We start from the raw sequence: 21,052 nt of genomic DNA on the forward strand, positions 1-21,052 counted from the left end.
CTGCGTCGGTGAGACGGCGCGCCCGACTCATTAGGGCTGGGCGGGTGGGGGTCAGGAAGGAGGGGGGGGGGGGGGGGGGCGGCGGCTTACCTGCTCCGGCGGCATGAAGACGAGTCCAACTTCCAAAGGTCCATCCTCTCCTGTCAGCCGGAGTCTGCGCTTCCTCTTCACTCTCCCTCGCTCTCGCTCTCCCGCTCTCACCCCACCTTCCCTCCGTCTCCTCCTCCTCCTCCTCCTCTTCTCCTCACACGTCCACTTGGCCCTGATCTCGGCTCAGAGCCCACCTCGAGTGCCAGAAACGGCCCCCAGCCGAGGTGGTGGCAGACTCTCTCTCCACCCCTGGGGAGGGGTCGAGCCGGTGCACGCCGCCGGCGTGAAGTTGGGGTGGACGTTCCTCCCCTTCTCCTTCTTCTCCAGAAAAAAAAGAAAAAGAAAAACAGAGGAGCCCGGGATGGAAATAGAAGCTTATTCACAAACTCCCGCGCTCCTGACAGCGGCCCTGTGAGCAGCAGCTGGAGGATGACTGTTTGTGAGATCTGCTGGTGGAAAGTGTGAGGGAGATGTGAAGTGTGTGTGTGTGTGTGTGTGTGTGTGTGTGTGGTCCTCACGGCTTGCGTGCCTGGGGCATCTTTCAGGTGAGTTGGTGACTGGTGTGTTCAGCTCGTAGTTAAGTGTTGGCTGGAAAGCTCCGGCAACTTCCAGGAAACCTCCAGAGGTCCACAAAGTCCACAGGAGGACAAAAAAAAAAAAAAAAAGTAAAATCCCTCCGCTGGACCCCGGCGGGACCGCGTGAGAAGGCAGAGAGATGTGCGGTCCAGCCTCTCGCTCCGGCTTGTGGGACCCGGTCGTGATGTGGTACGGAATTATCCCCTCCCCACCCCTCCTCCTCCTCTCATTCGCTCGCTCCGGCTCGCTCCTGTGCAACCATTCCTCCCTCTCATCTCCTTCAACGTTACGACCACTCATCTTGAAGGGATGTTCTTGGTCTGCAATGGTCAGGACCTGCCAAAAGAGAAGTGACAGTGAAGTGATTGTCATGGTGAAACACTGCAGCACAACACTTGGTGACACAACGAAATGTGTCCTCTGCATTTAACCATCACTCAGCGGGCGATGGTTTTTAGAGTTGTCTGGTGTTTTGAGGGGATTAAACATTCGTGATGTCATGGGCTTCCAATACGCCTGATCAAGCTAGTGGACTTTTTACACAACAAAAAATCCTGACATTTATGGCATTTTATCGTAAAAAAAAGTACCTCAAGAAAATTTGCTTCGTAACCTTTGAATCATGGTTGCTTGGATGTTCTGTACATTCAACCCATCTCACCCAACTGTTCGTGCATGTTGAAAATCCGGTAAGACCCATACTGACCCATATCCACCACCAAATGTTCCTACAATGACCATATGAGCATCCAAACTGGACCATGGGGCAACGGAAGAACACGATTCCAGGATGAAGAAGGAAAGTTGGCAAAAACAGTGTGACAATGTTCTGTTGGAAGATCTTGGCTCCTGCATTCATGAATGGGTTGAGGAACACAACAAGGAGCATCGTCATCTTCAAAGGTCTACTGGAGTCCTTGCTTCTATGGATCAGGGCATCAAAAGGCTGTTACTTGTATGCCTTATCCGTGGGTCTTGTACCTTGCTGACCCTTGACCTTGAATGTCCCTCAGAGTCACCAGGGACCCTGCAACTTGATCCCCCTGTATCTTGATTTTAAGTATGGGGGAGTTGTGGAATTTTTGTGGCCAGAGTTTCACTGTGACCAGGCTCCCTAAATAACTTGTCCTGAGTGGACTAACACAACTGCTGTATAACGATAATAAAACGTGAAAAAATGCTCCTCAAAAAACATGAATATCATGGGAAAAGGTCATCATTTAATTAAAAAAGCTAAACCTTCATATACGCAAAAGCAATATATTTGTGGTTCAGTGACATGTCAATGAATCTGATTAGTTAATGCATTAGTTAATAAATTACGATTATGCTCATGATTGGGGTTTTGCTTCTGGAGTTATCAGCATGTGGCTGATAGTTAATGTGGGTGGTATCACTCTGTGTCCATTTCTGTGGCCTCGATAATTCTGACCCCTGCAACATTACATTTCTGGTGTAGTGTGACCTCATTCTCCGTTCCCCTGCGGGGTCGCGGCTCGCTCTGACAAACATCGCGGACTTGGTCAGGACTTTGAGGAGTGAAATCAAATCACGCTCCTGGGGATCTGCTGTCCTGCCCCTGGTCCAGCCCATCACACCCCTATCAAGCCTGGGTGTGTGGCAATAATGTCGTATCACACGACATTTTTAAGGAAGCGCATGAGCATTTGTTTATTGCCTGAGGCAGGGCCGCGCCTCCCACCACGTCTGTACAGTCGGGTAAATACGCAGGTCCAGGACTATTCGAAGTTCTGTGCGTATTTCCGCTTTGGAAACGGGCATTAGCCTCCAGAGTCTTTGGCCAGAGTAAATTTTTTACAAAATTGTTGTAAAAGAATAAGAAGCGTGAGCACCCAACGGAGCACCCCCATCAGGGGCCGAGTCGGAATCACTTCCAGGGTTGTGAGACCCACGTCTCGTTCCTTCAGTCCTGGAAAATAGCGTTTATTTAGATTTACGGCATTTGGCAGTCGCCCTTATCCAGAGCGACTTACAACGTGCTTCCATGTTACCATCGATGAAGAGATCAATTCTGGTTCACCAGGACCCCCAACTATGAATACAATCTTTTTATTCACTCTGTTCTAGTTTCTATACAGAAGAAGGTTACAAGTTCATCTAAATCTTCTCTAAAGAGGAAGGTCTTGAGCTGCCGTGTGAAGGTGCTCAGTGACTGAGCTGGAAGTTCATTCCACCACCGAGGGGCCAAGACGGAGAAGAGTCTAGATGAGCGTCTTCCTTTTACCTTCAGAGATGGAGGGACCAGGCGAGCAGTACTGGAGGCTCAGAGTATACGAGGTGCAGTGCGAGGTGTAATAAGGGCTGTGAGGTAGGATGGTGCTACTCCATGTTTGGCTTTGTAGGCCAGCATCAGTATTTTGAACCTGATGGTGCAGCTACTGGGAGCCAGTGGAGGGAACGTAGAAGAGGGGCGGTGTGTAGAACTTGGGAAGGTTGAAGATCAGTCGTGCTGCTGCATTTTGTATTAGTTGTAGAGGTTGGATGGGTCATAGAGGTAGACCAGCTAGAAAGGAGTTGCAGTAGTCCAGTCGTGAGACGTGAGAGAGGTCTTGACGTTTATAAGAACAATCATGTTCAGACTTATATTTACACGTTTATGAGAAATAATCTATCTGCGAACAATGCAGTTTGTCCACCGTGCATTACGATGCAAGACTTTAAGAATTGTTTTTTGCTGGCGTGTGTTTCAAGAATACTTCTGTTTTCAATCAGCATTGCTCAGATGTCCTCATTTTATGGTTTTATCCACCCCTCCCAATCATTTCTATTTCAGGACCAGTATCTGACATAGGCAGCGTTTGAAGGGCCTTGGTCCCACTTGAATCGGCGTGGCCTCAAAGGCGAACGTCGGAATCGTCACTTTATTCCCCCCTACATCTTTTAAGTCCAGCTCTAAAAATATAGCGGCGCTATTTCAGTATCAGCCAGGTGATCAGGAACAATGGTGCACGTGCAGATCTGAGAGCTCGAAGAATAGACGATCATTTTATAAAAATAGAGGGGCGAATGCAATTAAATGATTGTGCAGGTCTTGACTCCAAAAGAGGGGTAATATCTCATGCAATTATATTGGAAATGAATGATATACACATATGATGTGTTGCAGTATGCAAGGTGTTGTTTTTCAGGAAATAGTTTTAGAACGCTTTCAGGCTCCCCAGACAACAGTGACCTTGACCTTCGAGCTCCGAGAGCTGAAAGAAATGGAAGGTTCTAGTGAATGTGCTGCAGTTAATCAACGAGTGCAAGTGTACAGTGACGCAAAAATCCCCCACGAGGTGTTCTTGCGATGTCATTGTTGTCACGGTGGCTTGATGTGGTGAGGAAGCAGGACTGGACAGGGGAAACATCACCAAACAACGACCCGACGGCGAACAGGAACAAAAAAGGCAGCATATAGAGGCAGACAGAGGTGAAAACAACCAGGAAGCACAACAACACAGGCCCAACACGAAACTCCGGTCCGGACCCCGGATCCGGATCCTGACACCTGCATTTCTCCTGTCACACGAAGACCTTTTGAAGAAGGACCGTGCTCAGATGTTTCTTCTGCTGAATGCGGGGAAGACTTGGCCTGGTCAGGTGGTCGATGAGCTGCCTGCCTTCGCGTGTTGCTGAAAAATATTCCGAAATTTGTTTGTCTTTCGTGTATCCAGTGTGACATTTCTGAAGAGCTACTTCCTAGCTGCTGGCTATTAATAGCCAGGCACGAGACACACACACACACACACACACACACACACACATAAAATCTGAAAGAGTGTGAGGGTCAACTCAGCTGCCGAACTCTGCAGAGAATTTGCCGAGGGACATGTCTGGGTTTTGACCAGCGCAAATCTGGGTTACTTGCTAAAGCAATTTTGACGGAAGTGTGTTTAAGCTCAAGAACAAACACGTAGAAGGTCACGACCAGCATCCTGAATACAACACAGTTGTGTTTCTGTCTGCAAGTTTGTTTGCTTGTGCATTACTTTTGTGACGCCAAATGATTGGAAACTTTTGTCATTCTTATGCACCTTATAATGACACTGCCGGCATGTACACAAACGATGACCCAGCTGTTGTGTACTGAATACGTAAAGCAGCAGAGGCGAATGGAATTCAAACTTTGATATTAAAAGTGCACAGACACACACACACACACCAGAAGTAATAATAAAATAAAATAAAATTGTAATTGACATGTGGGGCAGCGATTGGAGGCCCTAGCGGGTAAGGAAGCGCACTCTTAACTGAAAGATTGCGGGCTCAAATCCCAAACTGTCAAGGTATCGTCCCCACTCGAGGTGCAACGACAGTCGGTAAAGCACCGGACCGTTCAGTCCGCCCTCGCAATTCGCTTTGAGGTCGGTCCAGAAATGGCCAGCGATTTATAATGACAGCGAAATACAAGCGGAGCTCATTAAAAGCCACCCAGTGCCAGCGCGGCGTATAAAAGCAGAAATATACTTGCCGCTGACTACGTACGGATTCGGCGGCCTTTGTGCAGGTTCTTGTGCGCATGCTCAAAAATGAATGGAACGTATACAAAGAATTTTATAGGGGCAGTGATTGTTTATAGGCGCATTTTTAACTTACAGCAAATATTTTTCGGTCCTAACTAAAGTAAATCACACAAGTGCAGGCTGATAGCTCCGCCGTACGCTTTTGAACAGACCTACAGTGACACAAGAAAATGCGCCACGGAGTAAATGAACCGAAAACCGCGGCCCCACGCACCTACTCCCCGGGCGCCTACTGCTCACTAAGGGTGACGGGTTCAATGCAGAGGACACATTTCACCGTGTCACCGTGTGCTGTGCTGCAGTGTGTCATGACAACAAAAACACTTTCACTTGAAGAACAGTCTAAGAGAGAGCCATCTACTGGCTGGTTGCAATAATGCATGAACAAAACATGATCTAATGTTTAAAAAAAAAAAAAAAGGAATTATATATATATATATATATAATTCCAATGACAGAGATTATATTGAATCTTTATTTCACAAACTAATGCTGTAGAACAGACTACAGATGGAGCGTAGCAGCATTTTTTTTTCTCTTTCTGAATGGTCTGGAGATCCAGCACTTGCAACTTCAGTCATCTGCGTACATCTGATATAGAGTAGCACCAGTAATCTGGTTGAGGTGGCACCTGCCAAGGGGGTAACTATATTGAGCGGCAAGTGAGTCAGCCAGTCGACTCTGGGCAGGTTTCGTTTGTACCCGAAATTAAATTAACCGTCTGGTTCTCACCACTCAATTTAATATCCACTAGGCTACGGCTCCTAATTAAGGGGAAGAGATGCAATGAACGGCATTGTATAATTCCACCATGCTGCTTTGAGTTTCAAGTCACTGATGTGAACATTGTGAAAATGACGAGGTCCAGAATAATTAAAAAGCCATGTGAGCTCAGTCACATGGCTCATATTGCATCTACAGGCTATTAGGGTCACACACAGACCCTAATAGCATGTGGTGGCTTCTAAACCTCAAGACTGCACAGTGCTGTGGGAAAAAATTGCACCAGAGTTACACCATCTGTCACACAGCCAGTGCAACATGCGGCAGGTTCACATGCAGTAGAGTCATCCGAATCCGAATCAGAATCGCGGTTACTGGCCAAGTTTGCGAGGGAACGCATAGAAAGAATTTTATTTCCGGTCGACGGAGTAGAACAAAAACAATATAAAATATAGTCGAATGTCTTATATACAGAAAATAAAAAAGGCCTGTCTTAGTTTTAGTAGTTTTTTGAGTCAAGCTGTCATTTTAGTTTTTATTAGTCTTAGTCACTTCCATACTAATGTCAGTCGATTAAAAGTTAGTGTTACCTTATAGACTCAAGAATAGCCGACATCCATTCAACTGGCCACATTCCCACGTCTTTTTCTGCAAACCCACCACCATATATCTATAACCCACCACAAGCACTCTGAAATCGTAATAATGTCAAGATTAAACAAATGGAAATAACTTTTTCATCCACAGAAATGAAATGGCATTTTAGTAGAGATTTTATTTTGTAGACCATATTTAGTCTCGTTGTTATTAGTAACTACATTACATGACACATTTTGTTATAGTTATTGTCACATGACCAGCATTTACGTTGCGTCTCGTTCCGTTTTCGTCACTTTACACTGGTGCAGTTGCCATGCTGTAGGTGTGTAGCAGTGTGACAGTTCAGTTGTTTAGGGGGTGACGGCGAGCAGAAAGAAACGGTTCTTCTGTCGGCTGGTCCTGTATCGTCTGTGATGATCTTCCCTGCCCGTTTCCTGGTCCTTGAGAGGAACAGGTCCTGGATGGAGGGCAGGGTGACAGCAGTGATCTTTTCTGCCGTCTGTTCCTGTCCTGTCTGGTGGCTGCTTCATACCAGACTGTGATGGAGGAGCACAGGATGGACTCAATGGCCGCAGAGTAGATCTGGAAGACTGGACTTCTTCATCTAGTCATCTACAGTTGTTATCGTTATTAGAAATTCTATATATGCTATTCCCCTTGTTACATTAATAACAATATTAATTCCCCAGTTTGCATGACCAGTTGATTTATTTGTACATTACCTGCATCATTCTTTGAAATCTTTTTTTATGATTTTGCATTGCATTGTTGCGTAAATAGCGCTTTATAACTAACGTCTGATGGATTGATTGACTGCTTTCTGAGACTGTGTTTTATCTGACTCAGTCGTGTTGAAGTACACGAACCACCAAGTGTCCCAAACCCCCAACCCAGATGGAGTGAATGTCATTTCGCTAATCCTTTCTTTTGCAACGTAAAGCAGCGATGCAACAGCTTAGAGCCGCCGTGTGCTCAGCAAACCTCTGAGCCTATGGGGTTATGGAGAAATTAAAAGGTCGTGCAACACACAGACACAAAGGATAAAAAGTCCTCCAAGGGAAGTGCACTGAAGGATTCCTGGAAGCGACATGCAATTTCGCACCCCGTCCCTTGAGTGGCATTAAGAAGTGTCAGATATGAAATACGGCCGGCCTCGGAAAATGAATCTGCATCGAAGAGCTCGATGTGAGGGTCCTAATTTGCCGTGATTGATACGGATCCATATATTTACATATTTAGAGCGCAGTGACCACTGACACGAATGTAATATAAAAAAATAAGTAAATAAAAAGTCAGGACAAAGGACGACCTGACAAGTGGACGCGCATAATGAACATTCACGAGGAAGCGGGCCCTCCTGCGCGGCGCTTTGCAGGCCAGATGGTTTCCTGCAAGCCTGATGAATGCAGACTCCATATGCCCAGACACACCTGCAGGGACGTCCTGTCTGGCCGTCTGCAGCTCGTTCACTCCTCCCTCCCCTGCAGGGCGCGACTCCGAGAGAGCGAAGGGACCGTCAGAGAGTTGCGGCGCGATGACCCGCGGATAAAAAATGGGTGCAGAACGTGTCACCTTGCTGGATCAAGGCGGCGACTGATGTCGAGGCCACTTTGGATGGATTCCTGCCTGTCCTGGGTGGCGGGGTCCACGCCTGTGGGAGATGGAGGGGTCCCGGTTCAAATTTGAGGAACGCCGGGACGAGCACCAAAAGGCCACGTCCCGCTAGTAACAACCTGCCGCCCTTTTCACTTAACACCAAGCTGCTACTGGGTGCAGCTGGTGACAGCGTGGCCATTCCTATTCATAAACTCCACATTGCTTAATAACAATAGATTTTGAAAGTGAATGTGATTATAAAAAAACAAAAAAAGAAATTGTTCATTTGGCAGCAGTGTTGTGGAAAGGACATTTTGTGGCTTTTCTTCTAAAACTGAACTGATTTTCCCCCCGTTTAATTAGATCATGAAACTATTTTGAATTTAAACTCACTATTGTTTTAATCTTAATTGGTCGACAAATTTGTGATTAATCTCAGAGTGGATATAAAAAAGTTGTTAATATTCCAGACAAACTTTTCCCACTTTTATTGTGACCTTAAACCTGTAGCTGTTATTTAATCGAAAACCAAAGTAGGATGTTGGGGGAAAACCCAAGAAGTCTGTTGCATCAGCATGGCAAACCTTGACTTGCCAATATTTGCACACTCTTCGTTGAGAAGACGTCCCAAATGATTCCGATTGCACGCAGGTCTCTTCGGGTCACCCCACAGACGCCATGTTGGATTTAGGTCCGGGCTCTTCTGCTGAAGCCTCTTCTTGTGTTGAGTCGGATGCCCGCTTGGGGTTGTTGTCCCGCTGACAGGTGAAGTTCCTCTTCATCTTCGGCTTTCTAGCAGACGCCTGAAGGTTTTGGGCCAAAAGCTACTGGCTTTGACTAAAGCCCCAGTTCCATGAGAAGAAAGCCCCCAAAACCTGATACTGCCAAGACCGTGCTTTACCGTGGGTACGGCGTTCCCTTGTGGAGGAAACGTGTTGCTTTTGAATTATAGGTCACTGGCACCTTGGCAGTTCGGGATTTGAACCCAGAATCTTTTGTTAACCGGTCCGCTTCCTTAGGCCAACACTAGACCACCACTGCCACCATCTTACATTTACATTTAGAGCATTTATCAGACGTCCTTCTCCAGAGCAACTTACAATCAGTAGTTACAGGGACAGCCCCCCCCCGGAGACACTCAGGGTTAAGTGTCCTGCTCAGGGACACGATGGTAGTAAGTGGGGTTTGAACCTGGGTCTTCTGGTTCACAGATGAGTGTGTTACCCGCTAGGCTACTAGCACCCATTAATATAAAATAAAAACTGTTGTCCTCTTGGTGTGAAACCTACACCTGACAAACACTGAAATGTCCTTCAGTTTATGCAGGACTTACTTGAACACACCGGTATATTTAATATTATTTTCCGTAGGTGAAGCTCCATGCGTTGTGGTCCCCATGGTCAGAAATCCTTGTCCTTGGCAGTCTGACCCCGGATCAGCTGACAACTCACCTGGGTGACACGGCTCTATGTCACGGTCCCCTCGGCAGGTCTGCCATTTGTCTGCTGTTGGCAAGGCCATATATGAGGGTAGGGGGCTGACAGGGCACTTCTGAAAAGAGGCAATTCTGGCCTTATCAGTCTCCTGTCAAGGAAGACGTCTTGCCAATAAGTCTTCCATCTCATCCTCACAGACGCGGATTTCCCTTGGATAATAATACCAATAATAATAATAATAATAATAATAATAATAATAATAAAGCCACCATCTCTTTTTACGCAAATCACAGGAAGAGCCTTTAACTCACATTAACACCCCTCAACTGTAGGACGATATTTAATGACTGTATGAGTGTGTGTGTGTGTGAGTAATAGAAATGTTCAGTGACAAATTGCACTGTCAGTGCGGCTCGTTATGAATATAAAATGTTAATTAGCTGATTGACAATAAGAGGGGGGGAGCCTTGATTGAACCAGAGGGCTATTAATTCCTCACGTCTAAATATTCGAATAAAATAAAAAAATAAAAAACGCCCCAGAAAACACCGGAGTTTCAACAATTCGGGTTTGTAGTTGCGGTTCTTTACGAATATGAGGAAACGTTGCCGCCTTCAGTTCATTAGTGACATTACGCCTACATGAAACTCTTGACCTTCCTGTTACATTAATATAATAATATTACACATATTTTGGAATAATAAAGTTACTAATATTACTAACAGGAACCAAAATGTCACAGTCGTCCCATACACATGATTTTCAGGCAAAGCCTAATGGTTCCCACCCCAAGGTGAGATGCTTTTGGCGCAATCTCGGCGCCCTCAAAGGCATGGGCCTGGGAAAACATGCTTAGCCAGCATGTGACCGCGCCCAGCCGCGGGGGCAAACAGGCAAAGGTCCATTGGATTACGGGTGAGGTCTGTCTGCTCATTTTATTGTGTTTCAGACCTTCCGCCAGTGGATATTAGAGATTATGCGAAGATTATGGACCACTGAGATCCACATTTTTCTCCCAGTGATTGTCGTTGTGAAACACGGCACACTGTGACACTGTGAAACGCGTCCTCTGTATTTAACCGTCACCCTTGGTGAGCCGTGGGCAGCCGTGACTCGAACCGGCAACCTTCCGATTACAGGTTCTTGTCCTTATTTACTCTTAGAACACCTTAAAAACCATCAGGACATGCCAGCACTGTTCATTCATGCCAGTTATTTGTTCTACAGATGGCCGTGACCAGAGTGGTCTGGTCCCTGTCCAGTTCCTGTGCATCAGGCCCTGCCCATGTGACCCTGTCCTGTTGTCTTTTTTTGACCTCATGGCTGTTTATGTTCACAGAGGTCACATCATCCAGGCTGGATGTCTGCTTTTGACCTTTGCCCTGGCTGATGGTGATAGCCAAAATTAACTTCAACTTGTCTTTTTTTAAGTCACATTACAGCTGGATGTGCAGTTCAACTTCACATGAATAAAAACGTGCAGGACAGAAGGACGATTTTTGTCTCCTGATTATGGACTTTTGTTTTACCTCCCATAAAGTGTTACCATTTTTTTTTTTAAATTATGCCCCTCCTGCAAAACGGTGACACCATTAGAGAGCCCAGGATGTCCTTGTGACACTGAATACACAGAGCTTGATTTAAAGATCTCAGAATCGTGTCCCTCACGGAGGACAGCAGTGAACGGCAAGTTCTGTGTAATTGGACGGCCAGGATGCGTCCGCTGGGAATCGGGTTCTCAGTCGTGGCGTCGCCAGGAAGCACCTGAGCCACGTCCATACGGGGGTGACAGGAGTCACGCGGCGGTCTCTGTCACCTCATACTGACACAAGCTGGTGCTGGTGCTGGTGCTGATAACAAGGCACGAAATAAAAATAAAAAATAAAACGAAGACAAAGCTGCCCTCTAGTGGTCACTTTCTTAAACAATCACACACTCGATATTTAATTAACTTATCCTGGCTTTAACGATTTCTAAATCAGAACAGGAATTTCAGTCTATAGCTGTTTGAACCGTCATTATTTTCAATACTTTGTCAATAAAATGAATATATGATATCTCATATCATATTTAAAACCTGAAGACTTTTGCTAAAACTCTGTAAATCATTTTTGTTAATGCATTTGTGCAGGAATTATGAATTATGCCATTTTATATGGCAAGACGCATGATTCATTTGTTTGTAAGGTTTATTTGCCAAGTTCATCGTTACCAAAATTCCGTGTTAGATACACAGCTTCACGAGCGTCCGACTCTTTGGTGTCTTTCCATTATAAAACATGACACTATTAATCACTGTGCAAGTAAATAAGTACAACATCGTATCAAACAAGAGACGTATTAAAACACGCTTCACAAAGTGAATGCCAATACTGAATTCCTCGCTTGTTCCTAGGAAAAGAAATTTCTTTTTCACTAAAGACGTAAGAGGAACTGAGTTATTCCAAGGTGTCCAAAAAGAAAGAAAGTGCCACAAAACCGACCTGTCGAAAAAACTATTTCAGTTACGATTCTGACGTAAGAGTGCCGCTGGGAGGAGGCATCCAGCATCCATACATTTACATTACAACTATGCATTATGTACACATAAATACAACGTATACGGACACAGAGCGGCTCAGAGAAGATTTCCGGGTCCTTGCACCGGTCCCCGTCCCAGTCACGAGAACCGCCTCGGCCGAACGGAGCGCGTTCATCCACATCTCGCCCCGGGAAGCTGGTGCATTGTGGGACAAGAGGTCCGGGGGCTACGAGATCTTACAGGTGGTCCTGGCGCAGCTCTGGGACGGGCTGAGGGGCGGGTGGATGAGTTTGCTCTTCTTCGGCCTGCTCCGCTGCTTGGCGGCGCTGGTCGTGACCGAGTAGGAGCGGCCGTGCATCATCCTGGCGTTCAGGCCGTTGGCCATGGAGAAGGACTTGAGGTGGCTCTTTAAGGCAACGGGGAGAGGAAGCTTGTCCACCAGGTGAACGGGGGTGCAGGACACGATGGAACGACAGCACAGGTCCTGCAGACTCAGCACTGCGCGAGAACGAAACAGAGCACCAGAATAAAGACGCCACCCCACACTTGCACTTTTTTCCTCTTTGAGGTCTCATTTTTTGCAAATAAAAGTGTTGAATGACAAATGTTTTATAAGAGAATCTCAATGTGACAGAAGTGAGAATTAGCCAGCAGCCCAGAATTTTTACATTTGGCAGATGTTCTGGTAAAAACGATGCCTAATTTTACTTCTAATACCGCGATTGAAAGTATTTTTTTACTTTGAACCTTCCATTATCTACAGTCGTAGGTGTTGTTTAATAAATGAAACGAGTAATAATGAGCCATAAAATACCTTTGCTGGGCCTCCAGAGACGCTCCATGCCGTGGCGCATCAGCACGATGCGCGCCAGCTCCGTGAACGACTCGGTGATGTTGAAGTCGCACAGCGGGCTGACCTCGAAGAACGTCACCCCCAGGCGCTCGGCGTAGACTTGGGCGTGCTCGGTGGTCACCTGCCGCTTGTAGGCCAGGTGCAGGCGGTTCCCGACCAGGATCTTGGGGACACCTGGGGCATGCTGGGTAAACGCCAAACGGTCACACTGAGTTACAGGTGAGTGGAGGGCCAGTGAAGAAACCACATTTCTAGAGAGGGGGACACTGATAGCAATAAAGTCTTTTTTGTCTATTTTGTTCCTTAAAGACCTCTGAAACGTAATTTCTGATTATACACATAAAAAAAAACTGATTTTACCTCGTTGATCTCTTTAATCCATCTGTCGATGCCATCGAAGGACCAGCGATTTGTGATGTCATAAACGAGGATCACGCCCTGCAAGGAAACACGGAAATGTCTGTCACTGAAAGAAATACTGGAGCTGTGTACATAAAGCAGCCACGACCCCTGACCCCGTCTCCACTGCGGAGAAAGCAGAAGGTCAACCATGTTAACTCCTTTCCTTGTATAGGATGTCACAATAATATTTAATCTGGGAATAAATCACATGAGCACAAGTCCGTCATGAACTCTGTACATGAGACCAACGACGGAATAATAAAAACAAAAAATCCCACACCCCAGCATATAGTGCCACCCGGTTCATTAGGCTGAGTGCAGTAATGCGGCTTCTTATCAATCACAAATTCCTGCGAAGGCTGTACTAAAGCAGGCGTCTCTTCATATCTCTCGTTTCTGGATCTTTGTTTTATTTTGTACATTTCCACCCGAAGCTGAATGCAGGTGTGTTTTTCACACATCTTTATATTTCGCTGCTTATCGGGGTCTGGCGGTGTTGAGGCACATGGAGTGTGAAGGGACTGGCTTGAGCATGGATGCTCCTCCGCGTATTACTGAGGTGAACCTGCCACTGGTGGGGTGTCAGGAACGGTGTGAAACCTGCATATACTACAGCACGCCGGGAAGAAAACTGGGGAAAAAAAAGAGGACCACATGGTCCTTGGTACGCGTGCATTGATGCAGATGCTGGGATCAATTTCCTTTACTTGCACAAACGAAAAGACTCAGTGTGTGTCCAGTTTCGTGGCAAAATATTGCCTGTAGGCATTTTAAGAACACAATGAAGTATGTGAAGTAGCTGATAATATTTGTTTGTGGTTTTGGTGGCTTTTTACACGATTTTGAGCAGAAACAATCACACATCTGGCAACACAGCTTTGCATGCATAACACATTGACAGAATGATGAAATATTAAAAAATGATAACATTATTAAAAGTTCTTAATTTGATGGGTTTTATAACACCAAAAAATGTGCATAGTTGCTGGTTTTATTTGAAAGTCCTAACTCCATGGACTTTTGCATGCAAAACACATTGACAGGATGATGAAATATTAAAAAATGATAACATTATTAAAAGTTCTTAATTTGTTTGGGTTTTATAACACCAAAAAATGTGCATAGTTGCTGGTTTTATTTGAAAGTCCTAACTCCATGGCACGAACAATGATGCTTTTTGATTCATAACAGATTTGCTTGTGTAAGACTGCAATTGGTTCCAATCGTAATCTACTGTATAAAGGCACTCTAGAACCTACCTGCGGGCTCAGTTTCAGTTAAGACACCCATCCTCGTGTAGGTTCTTCAGTCATAATAAAGTGAGGCACGATCTACTTCATGATTAAGCTGCAGTTAGGAACATACCTGTGCGCCTCGGGAGTAGGAGCGGAAAATGGTGCAGAATCGTCCTTGTCCTGAGGTGTCCCTGAAAAAAAAAACGACAGACATGTGACTTGTTTCAGTAGACACACATTGAATGCTATGCTGCATGCTATGCAGTTTTGCGGGTGATGATGGGGCTGCTCTGAAGTCAGTAGCGACCGGCGGGGTCTGACCGGGCTCTGCTATGGGCTTATCGTGTTCTGGCTGGACTGAACACAACAACCTGTCCAGCGAAGTGCCTCACCTGTTGCGTCCGAATGAATAATTCATAATTTATTTGGCTGAGTGTGCCTTTCAAAAAACGTTTCAGAATTGAATTTTAAATGGGGAAAGAAAAATCACAGAGCTTGAATTGCTTGAATTGATGTTAAAGATGTTCCACCTCGTACACAAAGAGAGGACGCACAAAAGGACCTATGTGTCTGAAAGAACACATTCTTTGTAGCATCTCTGCTTGCCTGGTACTTGGTGAATAAGCACATGCTGTTATCATTCAGTCTTCCATTTAATGCTGCCAGGAATAATAGCTTTGGGAGACCACAAGGGGGCGATATCAAATCTATAGGTATTGTATTACGAGTAGTTTGACTGATAAATGTATTCTATCCCATCATTCATTGCATGGATTTCTTTTCAGAACATGGCTCTTAGACTTGTATTGTTTCGTGCGCCTTTTTGCAAAGTGTTCATGGGACAATTTCATTCATGATGACAATTGGTTCATGATGAATGAACATTGTAATTATCTACAGACTGGACAGTCTGATTTAACGATGTGCACAGGTTGCAGTGTTCGAAAGATCCATAATTGAGACACGCCCCTTATTTGCATATTCAAAACCAGACGGCCCCATCTACTGGTACTTCCTTATGAGACGCCTCTAAACACGATATGGTTAATAATAAAATCTCTTTTTTTTTCTGTTCTATGGAGCAGCAGATAGTTTGGTCATTATTTCCTCTACCAAAAAGGTCCTGTTCTTGGTGCACTTCTAGTGGTTCCTTTGGCTAATTTGCATATCACAGGGGATTCAAGTATTCATGTGCCCCACTAGTTTTGCTTTGAAGTTACTGGAACCCATTGAAATTCAAATCAAATTCAGATTTGTATGTGTCACGTACACCGTCACACAAGTTCAAGATCTTACCAGAGCTGTAGCTTCACTCTGCGTCCATCCAGTAAAATGGTGGTTGTTTTGTAATCGATTCCTGTGAACAGAGCAGATCGGACGAGTGAATCTCAAGTGAATCTTGGGACAGATTATCTGTTCCATCTGTAAGAATGGACATCACGGGAGCCTGCTTTTTTGCAGATGTCTGCAGGGGGAGGTGTGACGTTCCTGTGTCGACGGTTGTGGGTGAAGATTCGACACCCCGGTTTTTACATGCCTTTTGTCCGACGTCAACGTGTGAAGTATCAGCCGTCAGGACCGCCCACCCTCTTTGTCTTCCCCAAATGGGAGGCACCGGGGGCGTGACATCAGAAACAACAGGTTCTGATTGGTCAGTGACAACTTCCTGTAGGCCAGTGACAACTTCCTGTAGGCCAGGGGTATAAAAGTCTGCTCACATGTGGAAAAAGGAGACCTCTGAGCTATCTTGCTCAGGGGGGTTTCCCTCGGAAGCCGGAAGGCTTCTGAGACTTCATCTCCCCCTCTCTTTCTCTTCTCCCTCTTTACTCTTTCTTCCCATGTTTATTTTCTCTGCAACCTTGGTACCTTTTTACATTCAATATTCACATGTAACTACAATAATTATCTACCGGTGTTAATAAATTAGAACCTGTACATTTTTAACCTCTATTGTGCCATGCCTCTTTCTGCCAGGTAACATCAAATTGGAGTGGTTGAATACAGTGCTTTGTGTGGAGGGAGAAAGAGTTTTTTCTACACACTCTATTCTCTTCTCCCACACCACATGGTCTTCATTGTTTTTACACATCTGACCTCAGTATGTGGTGCGTTTATGGCCTGGCATCGAACGCCCGTGTGTTTTGCGTTTATTTTAAGACTGTAGCTAATGAGAATCGACCATCCGTCGTCGGCTCTTCCAAAAAAGGGAGAAGCTGGACTCGATCCCGGCCGTATTCAGCAGCACAGCACGACCAATGTAGTGCCTTCAGATCCACCTAACCTCCGTGTCTGTGGGCTGTGGGAGGAAAAAACCCACACAAGCAGGACAGGTCGACGTCTGGTCTGAACTGGTCACAGCAGATGTTTTAAAAATGTGTTTCGTTTCTTAAAAAAATGAAGGGAAACTCCATCCGATTGGAGCTTGAAGCGTGACCCCATTGTGTCTAAATCTCTCGCTTTGCATATTTATGTTGCGCCCAGTGCTGCGTGTCTACCGTTCATGGCACCCGGAGCTGGGAACGAGACACCCGATGCGTCCGGGGTCTGGAAATTGCCCAGAGGGGCCGTGAATCAGTCAAAGCCGACGCTGAACAGACGCCACCCTGCCAAATTCCCCGTACGGCGAGGCGCACGGACGTCCAAGGGCGAAGAGGGACCTGTCCGGAGCTCCTCGGGGCGACATGGCGTCAAGGAATACGTTACGTTGTACCACGAGTGACTGGCCGCACAGGAGCATTACTGTACTGAACGCTACTGTGGTCGCCTCGGTTTTCACTCTGCCGGGCACACGTCCACGGTTATGTCAGGGCTTCATGACTAATGCTCTGTTCTTTTAAAGCGTTCGCCTGTAGGACGCTGTCCTCCTGTTTACGTGGGCAAGTCTCTGATTCATTCTGACAGAACCCCCACCCCACCCACCCACACACCCGTCCACGTTGCTCAGTCCCACTGAGCAGGAGCAATTATCGGCCATTACGGCGCGGTGAGTGCGTTTCGGACCGGATAGGACACCGTACTGGGACATTGGACGTTCGCGGGTGGCTTCGGGGTAAAAACGTGCTCGGCGTAAGGCCGATAATGACTTCCATACACGTTTCAGGGAGCAGCAACACCCCTTAAAAAGGGCTTTTCTCACCTCTGTCCATGCAGACAAATCACATTTGGGTGCTAATTAGGCCACAGTCATGAGACCCAGGCCTTCAATGAGATTCCCGAACCGATGAAAAGGGCTCATTTAGCACCGACTATTTCTGTTCCACCGGAAAAAGAACATTTCCGTTTCTTTTTTCGCCATGTTGTCATCTGACGTAGCATGGAACCATACTGGGTGCCGGGCACATAACACCATTAAAAGAAGTGTTCTCAGGACATGAAAAAACGTTCCGTTATGAGAGGTAGGAGTACGGTTCTACTGAATATGGTTCTAAAGGTTCTCTTTTGAGCGCCTTATATTGTGGGGGGCTCGTGTGATGGAAGTGAGTATGAAAAATATCGGGTTGACTCAATTACGAGACCACCTTTCTTTTTCATGACTATTTATATTTTATAAGGTAGGCTTTTTTGTCTTTTTAACATTTTTAAAAATGAATTGGTGTGCATCAATTCCATCCACCGCTCCGATTAAACTGTCACACACCGCTCCATTCAAGTGGCAAATAAATAAGATACATTGCGTCAAATCCACCAATCTGGCAACACTGGCGGCCGCTCAAACACTTGATAAAAAAATGTAAAAAAAAAAGATAATTTTTGTCACTACCAGTATTTCATTTCCCCCCCTACAGCAAAAATGTTCAGATGCACGGGCTCATATAAAGCAAACCTTTCATTCTCACCAGCTGTTACTGGGCTTGGGATCAGCAGATTCTTCGTGCATTCATTAATTTCGCCAGAAACCAAGACTCACTCCTCACATCTCACTCCCGCTAAGCAACTTTTTTTTAAATCTTACAACCTGCCAACCGCCGTCACCGTGAGAACAAGTCAGCGACCGGGATGACTGGTGGATCCGGCAGCTACTAATTTCACTGCGCCCCACATCTGCATTTTGCACACGGGTTCGCCTGCTGGCATCGTTTTTTTCGCAGCTGTTGTTCGTAACCCGTCAACAATAAATTGTGCCACAAAAGTAACATGACGAAATGGCGTGCCAATCAATACTCGATGACATCCCAAGTATGGATGCACTGTTTACACTCAGAATGGTTTATAATTATTACCAGGAACGTGATAACATTTTAGAACGTCTGAAAATATTTCCTGCGCCCTGGTGTCCAGCCAAGGCCGGAAGATAATATGGAGGATTGTTATTATTAGACTATTATTAGCATGAATGTGTGAACAGAATGAACCTGAACATTCCACCTCGGCAGCATTTCCCTCAGTGCCCGGGAACGCCGCGCTGCTGCATTATGTAAGGGGTTTTATGACAAGAGCAATAACCTCCCCGGTAGGCATCACAGCACTGGATTTTACACTTGGCGCAGACGTCCCAATAACGTCCCCATAACGTCCTTCCTGTTCCAATCTCAAAATAATTAGAGCTAATTCCTCACCTTTATTAATAGAGGCATTTAAAACCAAGACAAATCAAACCACAACAAGAACTAGTGTGTTCCTTCAAAAGATGACATTACATCATCAAGTAGGTGTGTGGTTTAGACGCTTAACCCTTTAATGTCAGAACGAAGAAAAAATCTTCTTTAGTTTTTATTAGTTAATTACTTTAATTAATAAGACTTTTTATGAAAATGTTTTTAGCACATTTAATGCTCCAGGCAACATCATCATACTCTGCATTGGGAGTTCAATTCCTGTCTTCCACTTCTTCGTCTGTCCCTACAAGGCCCTACATGTCACTTAAATTGCCACCAAGCAAGAGAACTTCCATTTAGCCATCTATAAATTCGCCATCGCACAGACATTTATGAATTCTGAGTCTAATGATTTGCAGTAAATATCACATCTCAATCTGTAAATTGTTTAATTTATTCTGTATTGTGGACTATGGAACATCCCATTGGGGGATTTACCACTAAATCTCTCTTCATACTGGCTGTATGTAAGAAATGTTGAAGAATGAGATACCATGAGATATAAACTGCACTATCTGATGCTATAGGCCTTAAATTGTAAAATAACCCCTTTATTTATGGTGGGATTTGCATGTCCCCCTAAAATGATTACAGATCCATGCCCGTCACCACACAGAAAACGTCCTGTAAAACCAAAAAACTGTGTTCTAAATGCTGCCTTCTAATAGGGATATTTCAATACTGTACGTTACACGTGTGGGGGGGTGAGAAGGTGGACATGGCTACTGCGCATGCGCCGTGAACCGCAGGGACCCAGCAGGAGGACGCACGATCAGCTCCGATCGTTGTTTCGGTCACATTAAAGGACAAGGTCGTGGAATATCACGCAGCGTGACACTGGGCACTTGTTGCCCCAGTTGGGTGAAAGTTCCCCCGGGCCTACGCGTACGGCGTGACGGCTCACCCATGTTGTGTCCGTAGGGAGACTCGGTCGCGCCGTCCTGAAGGCTGGCCAGGATCTCGCCCTTCCCCACGTCGCTGTCGCCCACCAGCAGGAATTTGAGCAGGAAGTCGTACGCCTTGGCCGGACTGGCGCGGTGCGTCATGATCAGGGACGCGTCGCTGCGATGCCCCATCCTGGGCGGCTTACGCGGGCCGCCCGACGCCTGCCGGGAGGAGGCCGGGCCCGCGGAGACGTCGGGAGCCGTGCGCCGACATGACGCGCCCTGGAGAGCTTCCCGGCGGCGCGGAGCCACGCTGGTCCCTGCTCCGCGGAGCTCCGGCGACGACGCCGCCCTCGCCGCGATTGGCCCGGGCGCAGGGTTGCTAGGGCGGCTCTCGCTCCGCACTCGCCGCTGGGCCCGTCCGTCAGGGGCGGGGCGTGGGGGCGTGGCCTGGAGCCAGCGTGACGTCACCCGGCCGAGGACAACGTGGTCCGGTTTGTTGTTGTTTTCGGGTCGGGGGGGTGACGTCAGGGGCCGCATTGTTCGCGGCGCGACAACATTCCGCCGCAGTAACGGCGAGAACGTCCCTCTCACGACGACCGGCGACGGGGCCGGTTGGGCGGCTCTTGCGTAAGCCGCGTTGCGTAATCGGACCTCGGCGTCAACGGTCGGCCGAAGCCGCGGCGCCGAGCGGTGAATTACGAGGCAGCTCTGCCCCCTGGCGGGCACACAAGGGTACTTTTATTACCCTTAATGTAATTACTGCCACAGATTGACGACCGGGTTACACCTCATGGGCAAGTGTGTGCTGGGGGTCAGAAGGTTGCCGGTTCGAATCCCGGTCAGCCAAGGTACCGTCCCCACACGCAGCTCCCTGGGCGCCTTTCAGCGTTACTTCATTAAACTCATTTCTCTGGGATTAATAACGTTTTCTGAGTGTGGTTCTTGAAGTTGGGTGAGACATATTGCAAGGAAAGAGCGTTCCTGGTGCTACCTGTAACATGTCCGTGAAGAT

At 46.5% G+C, this 21,052-nt stretch overlaps 2 protein-coding genes across 2 annotated transcripts in view; both read right to left on the reverse strand.

The window, feature by feature from the left end:
- grin2cb (glutamate receptor, ionotropic, N-methyl D-aspartate 2Cb) overlaps positions 1-135 on the reverse strand; it is a 30,098-nt gene extending 29,963 nt beyond the window's left edge. Inside the window, exon 1 of the mRNA XM_028967421.1 lies at positions 91-135. The gene's annotated coding sequence lies outside the window, so the exon portion shown is untranslated. The remainder of the gene's footprint in view (positions 1-90) is intronic.
- An 11,583-nt stretch (positions 136-11,718) lies between these two features.
- On the reverse strand, positions 11,719-20,646 carry rab40b (RAB40B, member RAS oncogene family). Its single transcript, XM_028970718.1, has 6 exons — positions 20,058-20,646; positions 15,855-15,915; positions 14,689-14,749; positions 13,282-13,359; positions 12,883-13,105; positions 11,719-12,566 (listed from the first exon to the last, which is right to left on the reverse strand). The coding sequence occupies exons 1-6, from the start codon at positions 20,575-20,577 to the stop codon at positions 12,295-12,297; spliced, it is 1,215 nt and encodes a 404-aa protein (XP_028826551.1). The 5' UTR covers positions 20,578-20,646; the 3' UTR covers positions 11,719-12,294.
- Positions 20,647-21,052: the final 406 nt, after the last annotated feature.

Source organism: Denticeps clupeoides, chromosome 2 (assembly GCF_900700375.1).
Source record: "Denticeps clupeoides chromosome 2, fDenClu1.1, whole genome shotgun sequence".
NCBI classification, from domain to species: domain Eukaryota; kingdom Metazoa; phylum Chordata; class Actinopteri; order Clupeiformes; family Denticipitidae; genus Denticeps; species Denticeps clupeoides.